The 12601-nt window shown below is 40.6% G+C and overlaps 1 protein-coding gene across 1 annotated transcript in view; it reads right to left on the bottom strand.

The window, feature by feature from the left end:
* The window catches only part of fkbp16 (FKBP prolyl isomerase 16), a 93295-nt gene extending 81768 nt beyond the window's left edge, over positions 1-11527 (bottom strand). Inside the window, exons 1-3 of the mRNA XM_039615796.1 lie at positions 10194-11527; positions 9800-9969; positions 8676-8764 (exon numbers count right to left, since the gene is read on the bottom strand). Coding sequence (XP_039471730.1) covers positions 8676-8764; positions 9800-9969; positions 10194-10635 — 701 coding nt within the window. The 5' untranslated portion in view covers positions 10636-11527. The remainder of the gene's footprint in view (positions 1-8675; positions 8765-9799; positions 9970-10193) is intronic.
* Positions 11528-12601: the final 1074 nt, after the last annotated feature.

Genomic DNA, 12601 nt, shown 5'->3' with positions numbered 1-12601 from the left:
AGCAGAAGTAGGCATGCCGACTCAAAGCTGAGCCTGATCTTATCTAGAGCGTGTTACAGCTGTCAGTGCTTGCTGGTCTGCTCCTGAAGCCTGAGGACTGGGTGTGGTTTCAAGTCAGCCTGCTGTCTCTGTGCTGGGAAAGGGACACACAGACACACACGCACAGACCAAAAGCTACAGTCAAACTTGTTCAGGTCACGTGACACAAGTGAAGCCAAAAGTTCATCTTGTTCACATCTGCTTCTGGAATCCCTCACTGATGACAAACAGTGAAGCAAGGCACAAAGTTGCTCATAGTACTGTGAGTTATACCAAACAGCCAATTGTTTGCCTAACTAATTTTGCACAGGGTGGAAACACCAGTGTGGAGGTGAATGGTTTATGTTCACAGGTTTTCCACAGAGGAGTATCTCAAAGGTCACATTATTCATTTGACCCAGGTGGTTCTGCACAGTGAGTCACACTGGAACTCCACCTCAAAGATTTTCTGAATGGACAACATGGTTAAATTTAAAGAGATGGGGGAGGTGAGCTTGTGTGCATTAAAGTGACAGACACCAGTGCACTTGCGTGGCAAGTGAGTCATCCTACCTGTCTGCTGGCAAGTATCTAATGTAATGGAAAGCAGAACTGCCAGTTCTTGGCCGTGTCTTGTTACAGTGGGTGATAGGAAGAGAGATTAGCTTGCATAAAGAACAAATGCACACACATCCCAAATGAGCATTCTGGTGGTTCATAGCAGCTCCACAAAGTAGGCTCGTGTCTACTTGATGGAGCTGTACACTGTCACGTGGGAGCGGTGTCAAAAGTATGTTGAACGTCTCTTGTTTGGCTCATCTCAAGGATTAGCCTCTGTCAGGTACAACACAGAGAGACTTTTAGTGAAATGAAACCAAAAGTTTCTAAGTGTCCAAAACTGGGCACACCAGCCATCGTCTGTACTTCTCTTTTTGAGCTTTGATGGTTTGAGGTTCTTTGCCTTCGTGGTGACCTTTGATGTTGTTTCCTTTCCTGCTCAAGTCAACATTTCAACTAACCAGCATTCAAATTATGTTTAGCGTCATCATAGCGGCCCACTGTGAGCTTTTTAGAGGACTCAAGTGTGCAAGTGTGACTACTCTGAATCCCTATAATCCCTGTCTCTAGCTAGCCAAAGACCCATTAAAACTGGCACCAGTGCATGGCCATAAATTCCACACAACACCCTTTTAATTATTCCTGCAACACAGAACACGTCAAACTGCTTTTCTGTCTGTGTTTTGTACACGAACAAGCCACTATGCCAGTCGTCTACCCTTACTCACAGTCAGACTTGATCAGGCTTGATCACTGTGAATTTATCTGTGCGCTTTTCTGCTCAAAGAAGTGTCGCTGTCACCTGTCTGCTACCCTCCCTGTCAGATATGGGTGTGCCTCAGAGGCCTTGGTAAAAGATTTCCACACTAAGCTTAACATCTTCAAAAATTTAAACAAACAGAGTGTTATTTCAAAGGTCATTGTATACTGTCTGTTTGTTCCAGCTAAATATTTGTTATTTTATGTCACACACGCACATGCGCACACTTGAAAACTGACAAGTTGTTTTATCTGTTTTACAAAGGCTGGATGTCCCGTATGTCCAAGTGAGTAGCCTGAGGCTTAACATGAAGTAACAGTTACATAAAAACAGGAAATGAATTAAATGAGTACGCAGGAAATACTTTGGTAGATTTTTAATAGCCATGGAACTGCGTCTCTTACGCTATTTATAGACTTTCCTCGCTGTCCATTGTTTTTTAGATCGTCACTGGTGAACATTTCAAGTTTAATTGAATAGCTAACCCACTTATATATTACATAACCGGTTATATTTAAGCACCTGTGTCCTTCATTCCCAGGTGTCACTTCAATCAGTCACCTCAAAGTTTATCTTGGGTCGCACTCTTTTGGGGTCATTAAAGGTTAATTCATCAAGTGTCTGTATATCCTTGACATTGCTTGATCTCTGGTGACATCACTGCTAGCGTCATCTTGTCAGTACTCAGTCACAGTATTGCAGTGTTGGTTAATGGGGAAATTATGGGTCAGCAGTGGTAGTGTGTGGGCAGTCTGTGCGCAAGAGAGTGTCTGTTGTCAGATGGCGGTAGTGTCAAAAATATGTGGTACAACCGGTCTATTGGCTACTGTAGGTCCTTAAAACAGCTGCCGAGAAGAGCAACGTTATAACACACAAAGAGCTGAAGTGAAACTGAGTGTTAAAAACAATGCCAAGTGTCCACTGCAGCCACTATCTTGACTTTTCATGCTGTACACTTTCTTTTTTCTTTCTTTCTTTAAACACTTCTATTCCTGGTGAATGTCACAGGTGAGATTTTGGAAAACAGCTTGAAAATATGTTTGCGGCAGTTGAAAACTCCTCTCCGTAGGCTCTCTGTAGGCAGATAACCTCAGCAAATTTAGTAGCATAAATTAAGCATAAGACAGTTCACCACTTCACAGTATCATTGGGTCACGGTATTTTAATTAAATAATATTGTGATGAGAAACCTGGAAAATGAATGATATCCCTATAAGCATAAACTGTACTGTGGGTTTACAGCTAAGTAGAACAGTAGGGAACGCTTAAGTGTCAAAGTTCTTAATATCAGTGAGCATTTTAGGATAATAAAGCCTTATAACTGATGTTTAGCCTCACAGCACTGCTTAGATAGGAATAGACTAAGAAATAAAGTGATCCTGATCCTGATTTTTTTCCCCACAATTACATCTTTTAGATCATCAAACAAATTTTAATACAAAGATAACTCAAACAAAACCTATCACCACCATGTTTGACAGTTTGTGTGATGATCTTTTAATTAAATGCTGTGGTAGTTTTATCTCAGATGTTACGGGAGTAAAACATTCCAAAAAATTTGACTTATGTTTCGTCAGTCTGCAGAATATTTTCCCAAAAGTCTTGAAGATGTTTTTCTGGCAAATGTGAGATGAGGCTCTGTGTTCTTTTTGGTTGGCTGTGGTTGTCTCCTTGGAGCTCTCCCAGTTATTGTTGAATCATGAAATCTGACCTTAACTGAGTAATTTGATATACTGGGCTTTTTTTTTCCTTAATAAATGAAATCATCATTTAAAAACTGCATTTTTGCATTTACTCTATTTATTTACTCTTCGGTATCTCTGACTAATATTAAAATTGTTTGATTATCTGAAATGTGTAATTATGAAAAAAAAAGAAATCAGAAAGAGGTGAAATACTTTTCCACAACACTATGTGTTTGTTCATATTTTATTATATTTCCCATCTCTTCCAAGCCAGCATTGCACTCCAACAACACCGTCACACAGACAATCTCAAGGAAACTGATGAAAATCAAGCAGAGATTCTTCTTCTGTGTCGAAACTTGCACACCAATTACCCACAAAGCAATTTGATTTATTTGTTTGGAAGCGTGTAGTCTTCAGACCTAAGCAACACTGCTGCAAGCAACATCTCCTGAGACAGTTTTTACACCTAAAAGAGTCCAAATGGCTTTAGAAAATTTCTTCACACATGCTCCAGTACTCACAAAGACTTGTAAACAGAATTTGTTCTTCAAAAGTAACAAAGTTTCCCTTTACTGTCAGACAGGAATGCCTTTCTCAGTCTTTAGAATATTGGAGGAAACCAGTCCAGGATTTTATCAGTCAATTCTTCAGTTGGATCCAGTGTGATATTAGAAGGAAAAACATTTTCCACCCACACTGAGATCCATATATTACAAAATTACAATGATCATTAAGATAAGTGTTACAGTACTTGCCCATGAACGGAAGCTTTATAAAGTGTCTTTCACCTTTCCAACAATAAAGTCAGAAGAGTAAAGGTGGTGTAAGCAAAGCTCCAGAAGCCACCAAGCCCACATCCCCTGGGGCCAAAGAGAAGGAGATTCCTCCCCTCCCCTCCACTTGTTTGTTTTTCTCTCCTCAGAAACTGACAATAGCCGTCTCCTGTTCTCCCACAGTGCTTCTGCCCTTCCTTTAGTGGCTATTCATATGTGTATTGCAACTGCGTTTTGCACTTCGCATTCTCTTTTATGAAACCTGATGAAGAGGAGCAGAAAAAGAAGGAACCAATTAAATTTTGTTTTTGATCCAGATAACTGTGTTTAAAATTGTGAAATAGGATTTTGGCCCCTTAGCTAAGAACACTACAATCTTCTAATTATGTGTGTACTTTGATGCTTTACTGTCCTGTCAGGAGATGCTAGACAAAATTACTGATAATACAAACCACACTCTTATACTTGGTCCCACAAAACCTCAATGCTAACTGAATCAATCTGACCACACTGATAATAATTTATTCTGGAATTTAAATGAAGGCTTTCATTTTGGATTATTTTCAAACTAAACTCTAAGCGCCACTTTGCCAAGTTTATATGAATGTATCTGAACATTCATTAGCCTGAAAGCAGAAAAGTGATTTTTGATGAGTGCTCTAAATACCGACAAATATCTAATCAGCCAATCGCATGCAAACAACTGAGTTTAGTATCTACACAGGTGGTTACTATGAGCTGCTGAAATTCAAACACGACATCAGAAAAGGGAAAGAAAAGTGAAGTGGCATGGTTGTTGGTGTGAGACGGGCCAGTTGGAGCATTTCAGAAACTTGTAATCTAGTGGGTTTTTCCACACAACCACCTCTAGGGTTAATAGAAAATGGTCCAAAAAAGAGAAAATATCCAGTAAATGCCAATTCTGTCTAAGAGAAAATACCTCATTGGTGTCAGAGCTCAGATGAGAATGGTCTGACTCTGCCAATCTGATAGGGAAGCACTTCAGAGGGTCATTAATATGGCCCAAAAAGTCATTGGACATCCTCTTCCCTCCCTGAAGGACCTGTACAGCACTCGCTGTCTCAAGAGCGCACGCAGCATCCTACAGGACTGTACACACCCAGGACACCGGGTGTTTGAGCTGCTGCCGTCTGGCAGGAGGTTCAGGCCGCTGAGGTCGTGGACAAACAGACTCAAGGACAGCTTTTACAACAGGGCAATAGCCCTAATCAATGCAAACAGCTGACCTGATTGGCTACCTCCCTGGACTTTTTTGGGGGTAACAACAATAAAAAATAATAATATTTATATTCATAACAAGGTTCAATAATAACAATGTGCAATACACATACACTTATTCTTGTTTTTATTACTTTTATTACATAAGTTGCTGTGTTGTGTTGTACGTAGTGCCGACGTGGGACAGTTTTCCAATTTCATTGTACTATTGTACTATTGTACTATGTATGACTGTGCAATGACAATAAAGACTCTTATCTTATCTTATCTTATCTTATCTTATCTTATCTTATCTTATCAATAGTAACCCAAATTGTTACAATCAAGGTATGCAGAAGAGCATCTCTGAATGCACAAACCTTGAAGCAGATGGGCTACAGGAGCAGACCAACACTCTGGTCAGCTAAGAACAGGAATCCGAGGCTCCAGTTTGCACAGGTGCACTAAAACTGGATAGTAAAGAATTACAATAATGTTGTCTGGTCTGATGAGTCTCAGCTTCTGCTGGGACTTTCGGATGGTAGGGTCAAATTTAGCATAAACAACCTGAAAGCATTAATCCTGCCTTGTATCAACAGTTCAGGCTGCTGGTGGTGTAATGGAGTGTGGGATATTTTCTTGGCACTATTTGTAGTACCAACTAAGTATTGTTTAAAAACACAGAGTACCTGACTATTGTTCCTGACCATGTCATCCCTTCATGATGACAGCTTACCCATCTTCCGATGGCTGCTTCTAGCAGTATAACAGACCATGTAACAAAGCTCAGATCATCTCAAACTGGTTTCTTGAACATTACAATTCACTGTGTTTAAGTGGCCTCCGCAGTCACCAGATCTCAATCTAACAGAGCACCTTTGGGATGTGGTTCAACTGTAGATTCACATCATGGCAGCCAACAAACTGTGTGATGCTCTCGTGTCAATCTCTGTAGGATGTTTCCAGCACATTGTTGAATATATGCCATGAAGACTTAAGACAGTTCTGAATGCAAGAAGAGCTCCAACTCAATATTACAATGGTGTACCTAATAAGGTGGCTGGTGAGTGTATATATCATGTAGACAGATCATATCCAAGCTTGGCTTTTGCACCACGTCCATGCTCTTAATATTTCTATTTAAAGTTTGTTTTAAAATGTTTTGTTTTGTAAACCAAGAATTTAAAGTTGTTGTTTTTTTTATTTTAATAAGTACTTGTAATAATAATAAGCTGAACAGCAGTGCAAAATAAACAATACATGGATTGATGATAAATAGCACACAATACCCTCATAGCACATTGTTGCAAAACTAGAATAATTAGCTGGCTGGCACTGTCCATCTGGACTTGGATAAAACTATTAATTTAACTCTGACACTTCCCAGTGGTCTAATTAACTCCACTTTAACATGTATGCCGCTGAGTTAGTTCTCAGTAATGCCAGGAGTAAACGTACGCCAACACCTTTGGTGCCAACACGAGTGTTAAACCTTCTGTTTATGTTTGTTGACAGCTGGCCAACATAACCGTAGGGTGAGACAGAGCTAAAAATACATGTGCTGTGCATAATGTAAACTTTTCAAATTACAGTTCCTCCTTTTGCGAGTTTAGTCGTACAGTGACGAAAAAAGAAAGCAGCTACTGGTGATAGATAAAGTTGTTGACTTTGGGGTTGTGCAGGACAGATGAGGCAGGCTCGCTCCAGCTCCTGAAGGTTTTATGAGTGCTGAAGTGCCCGTCCAGAGATCAACAGATGTTAGCTTCCACTCCTCTCTGATAATGACCTGCTGATTGAGGGGATGCAGTCTGTGTCTCTGACTAAGTAGCATCTCTCAGCGGGAACAGAACTGACGCACACTTCTGTTCCGCAAAAAGGCGAACATGATGAAGTCTTTTGTCACTTGTAGTCTTTAAAGGGCTCTGAGCTTTTCTTTCCCACAGGACAAACGTCAGCGTTCCTTACAGTCGCTGCAGTCCTGCCCATCTAATCTTTTATTCTGTAACCAAGTGGCTAAACGCTGCCGACTTTTGTCGGCGTTTCATCATCCTCGTGTTCACCTCTTTTCAATATTCACATTTGCATTTCATGATCACATTAGACGCAGCAGCCAGCCCATCACCCACACGCCGAACTAAAGACCACTCCACCGCGCTGTGCTGAATCACACTGGCTGACCTGCTTTGCACACCCTTCTTGCAGACAACTGTGAAGTGGCATTGTGCGCAACAGGTGACTAACACAGTTCAATCCACTCAGCAATGTGCCTTCAAACAGAAAGAGGCTGCCGAGATTTAGCCTCATTGTCTTATATTTTACAGCCAAGCCCATCACGTCTACGGTGAAACACGACATCTGTTGCTGCTTAAATTTACGCAGGCAGGTACAAGCTTATCCAGAGAAACATGCCACACTACTAAAATTCTCAAATGTCACACTAAATATTTAGTGACAGGCGAATATAATCTGAACCAGCACGAAGCTCTGATTGTCTACCTTTAGGCACAAATAAGTTTGACTCAACAGCACACAGCCCTAATCAGCTCCATCAAAACAATCATTAACTAACCTCCTGCTGTCTCTTACTGCACGCACGACGCTGGGCCAGATTCCAGACAACACCTCAGACACTCCTCGTCCTCACCTCTAAAACATCACGTCGTGCACATATCTCAGTAACACAAACAGAACCTTATGTACAGCACTCATTATAACCTACACGCACACCGGGGGAAAAAACACTGTGTTCAGTATCTGAACCAAGTTCACTGAACCTTTTTCAGTCTTTCACTGATACATAGTATTTTGGGGCGTATAGATGTTTTTCTTATGAATCACTCTGAATTACAGCTTCTCAGTTAATGGTGCAGTATGATTTAGACCTAGAAAAAAATGCAGACAAATGTGATATTTGTTACTACTGTCCAGTCAGAGAGCCACTGTCTAATAATGTTTAATTTGCTCTAATGGGTGTGGGGCTATTCAAACATTAGTACAGAGCTCACATTATGGCTTTTAGAATTAAATTAATGGACACAATTTTGCTTTTTATGAAATTGCTAATATGGAATAAAATACTGTGCGGAAAAAATGTTACAGCAACATCACGCGGGGGGAAACAAATCGCATTAAAAACATCTGCTAATATGTTTTCGTTAAGTCTTTTCACTGCTGTTATATACAATCTCATCTAATCACTGTGGTGCATTACTGTCCCATTCTCACGTGTTCAGGTTATCTAGAACAAACATTTAAACTATAAACAATCGGGTTTTCTGCAGTGACACACCAATCTCCTCTGTGTTTATCCTGACTCTTTAATGGTGTAAAGGTTATAAACCCAAACCAGTGGCCATAACGTGAGCGCTGCGCTCCCATAGGTTGGGATGTTACGAACGCACCGATGATAGGCAGCCTTTGCAGGCTGTTAGGAGGAAGCCATCTGCTCCTGTTTATGGTCCATTAACCCTGCTACCCCTGGATAACCAGGCCGCCCCCACAGCAACAGGTTCAAGAGGTCTGGGTGGCTAACTGGGATGATATCTAATTGTCATTCATGTTGAAAAAAAAAAAGTAACAGCCCACTTCTTGTTTCCGTTTCATTGCATTTCATTAGTTCATAACATTATCATCAAACAACAATAACTGGAAAGTCCTTACCTTCCCAGAAGTCCATAGGCATACTGCGAATCTGTTAGCAGTAATGTGATCTCTCCTTTCTGCATGGACATGACACACTCCTCCAAGGCCTGCAGGTCTCAAAGTACAAGTCATTTAGAGGATTGAGTACGTATTATTTGAATTACACAAAAGACACAACTCTTCAGTGTCTGCTTCTTCTAACTGACTGCAACGTTAGATGATGAACTCCAGGTATCTGAACCTGGTTTTTCGATATGCTAGCTTGATGACTGTCAATGTCAGTCAGTCTGGTTGGTCTGCTACATTGGTCTCATTTGGACTTGGTTGTTTTGATGTAAGAGGACAAGCAATAATTTTACGACGGTGCCACTGAGGTTTCCTCTTGTGCCACCACAAGAGGTTGATGGTTAAGTCTAATATTTATTGGATGGCTTACCTTTACATTTGGTTTAGACATTCATATATAGCTCAGAATATCTTCTGAATAAATAAGACAGAAACATGTTGGTGAGCAATTCTGTTTTTTATGATTATATAACTAATAGCTATCTCATGAAGTTTCTTCCTGTTAAAATTGAGTTTTTCCTTCCCACAGTCACCAAGTGTTGGCTCATGGGAGATCGTGTGATTGTTGGGGTTTCTTTCTAATATTATAGGGTCTTTCCTTTACAATATAAAGTATCTTGATTGACTATTGTTGAGAACTGGTGCTATATGAGAAAAAACTGATTTGAATTGAACTGAACCTCATCAAGAGGATTCTGCCGCATTTTAGCAGCGCAGCAACTAATTATTTCTTCTGTAATTATCTTATGAGCAGTAATTAAGTAGTAATTAACCAGTTCCAGATTTTTTGTTTCAGCCTAGCTCTTGCTTCTGACCTCGACTACACTTTGTGTTTTTCTTTTTTCTTTTGTTTTAATCACAAACAGGCCCATGTTCTGAGTCACTCTCATGTTAGCATGCTGATGTTAGCTCACAGACTCAGCAGCTTGGCTAGAGAGATTTTCTGACCTACTTTTTGTGTCTCCATTCGTCACTGTGTGATGTAATACAGAGACAAACAAGCGTGATGTAATACACACTCTCAATAATGCAGAAACACACGTTGTGGCAGAGGCTTATGGGTTAAAAGCTTTCACCTGGTTCACATCTCCCTCTCCAATAACAAAGACAAGCTTGCAGTCCTTTTCCACCACAGTGCGGTCCTCCAGGACACACTGCATCTTCACAGTAACCTCCTGGTCCCAGGCAGGGTGCGGGCCCTGTGGAGTCCCAGGCTCCAGCACTTTCTTCCTCAACAGCCGGTCCTCTGCGTGAGGAAAGAAGAAAAGATTGTGCAGAAGGAAATGGGGTTAATCTGCTGTGGGTAAACACGTCCTCAGAAACAGCCACAAACAGGCCAGGCCTGAGCTCGGTCACATTTTGGTCACTTGTTTTAGTTTGTTGTCAAAACTAAATGAGATAGATAAAGGTCATAAAATCGAATTTATTAATTTTTTTAAGGATTTCCTACCGACACATAATGTATCTTACCTGTAATGTCTGTCCAATCTTCTGCCATGAACAGCTCTTCAAAGCTTGTGGAAGTCCACTCCTGTGTGGCATATTCAGGAAAGAGACTCTCCGTGGAGCTGTCCCTCTCCAACACATCATCTTCTGTTGATGGATCTTGAAATCTTACCATCTTCCAACTGTTTGATTTTTTGAATTTCTTCACTGCCTTGCATCCTGTCTCTCCACTCTCTTGCTCAGGATCAGAGGGGCTTTTTATCTCAGTGTCTTTATTCTCTGCTGCACTTCTCTCTGTTTCAGCCTGCTCACTCCCAAACAGCTCCTTGCCTTCCTCTGCAGCCGCACGGGGCAGCTCATTGAGACTGTCTCCATCAACAAGTCCGAAAATTGCCTCCTTCACCTCAGACTCTGTAGCCGTTACTCCAGGGTCATTATGCGCTTCACAACATGGCTCTGTCTCCATTTCACTACAGAGAGCATGGGCCTCCAAAAGAGATGATCCTCGTTGTTCACCCAGTGGTTCCTTAGGTGTAGGTTAGGAGTTCTGTTCACCAACTATGGTCTGTCAGTGCATTACAAAAATCCATGTTGCGCTTCAGTAAATCCAGGTCAGATCCTTAAATCCTAGCTTCATCAGTGGTTTTTTCAAAGCGTTGGTCCCCTGCCTACTTTCGGCACTTCTGTCGCACTTTGACCTGTCCTTTTTTCCGCTCGTATCAGTCTTAGTCTACATAGTTCAGTGATGAGGCTTTAGTACACACACACAAAAATGATCAATGTAAAGAAACTGCAACGCATCGACGCACTCTCAGCCAGCAGGGCTTGTGCAGTGGTAATCTACAGGATTAGAAGAGAAAAACCTAATCTGCCAGAACGTCTGTAAGCTTCTTAATGACTTCACCGTTGTGCTCCATAACGCAGTTTCCATGAATGCAGTATCTACCAATGAGCTCTCAGCAGACACAAGCTCCCACTTAATTTACCCCAAGTTGCACTGGAGATTTGTATATTTGCTGAAGTGTCACAGGATTCACAGATGACCTGTGATAACACCCAGACTGCTAAGATGACCGTGAATTACAGTTTATGCACAATCCGTTTGGCTTTAGTCACAGTTATTCATTAGAAATGGAAATGAATGCAGTGTTTTATCCATCACGCTTTCCATAGGATGTTTGCTTTTGTCATGATTGCAAAAAAAAAATATATATATGCAAATGTTTCAGCTTTAAAACACACAAGCTAGATTTTTTTAAGCTGCTATTTAACTTTACACCCCAGGCCAACAGCAAATTTACACTACAGCAACATATATACACTACATGAGTAAAAGCACTGGGCTGTCTACATATTACAGCTACAAGAGCTGCTCAGCCATTGACCCATGCCACAAAGCTTCTGGTGCACGGTTTCCTGTTGATGTTAATGCCAGAGGAAGTTATTGAGTCACTAGAGCATTGGCAACTTTTACAACATCAATGACCGTGCTCTGCGACTTTACGTGGTCTGTGCCTTTGTGCCTTTTAGTTGCTGTGGTTCTTAAATGCTTCCACTTTACAATAATACCACTTACAGTTGACCATGGAATATCCAAGAGAAAAGACATTTCAGAAACTGACTTATACTGGTTGCATTGTGTTACAGTATCATGCCCATTGCATGGCTAAGTGCTTGATTTGACACACCTGTGGCAATAAGACTGAAAAACTCTGACTTTGAAGATTATGAGGTGTGGCCCAAAAGCACTTGTCCAAACATGTATGGGAGCAAGATATTTGGAAAAGTGAGATTTCTTTTTTGTTCTACACTTCCAATTAGATTTATCTCATAATAAAGAAGTACCATAAACTATTCTACTCTTTTTTTTTTAAAAAAACAGGAAGTGAAACCCTTTGGATTTAAAATCCCTTTCATGAGAATGCCCATGAGTCCGGGAGCTCAATCACTGGGAAAAGCGCCCTGCCCTGAAACCAGGAACCTCTGGCTGTGGGGCAACAGCACTATCGTTCACAGGCAATGATATAACGCTATCAGGATTGTGCTAAAGTAACAGAAAAAAAAAAAAATACAAAACAAAAAATCATAACCCACTGATGTTGTTTCAATAACAGATCACTGCAAAATTATTTTCCACTTATCACTTTACCATATCAACACAACAATAACAAAATATGAAGCATTGCGAAAAGGTATTAAGTGGCTTATGATCACACTTTTATTTCTAAAATAATTTTAAAACCTCAAGTAGAGAACTGGACTAATGTATACTAAAATAAGAGCTGTCTGTGCTCTTTAATCAGCAGCTAATGTAAGTTATCTGTTAAGAAATGAATGAAAGTGCTTATTTAATTTCTGACATATGGAGATAAGATAGGCTACACATGTTTTTATGTAAGGAGTTTGGTTCGGAATTTCTTTAATACTTGTTT

This window comes from Oreochromis aureus, linkage group 7 (genome assembly GCF_013358895.1).
Source record: "Oreochromis aureus strain Israel breed Guangdong linkage group 7, ZZ_aureus, whole genome shotgun sequence".
Classification (NCBI taxonomy): domain Eukaryota; kingdom Metazoa; phylum Chordata; class Actinopteri; order Cichliformes; family Cichlidae; genus Oreochromis; species Oreochromis aureus.
The sequence above is the reverse complement of the archived record's forward strand: the minus strand, read 5'-3'. Positions and strand labels throughout refer to the sequence as shown.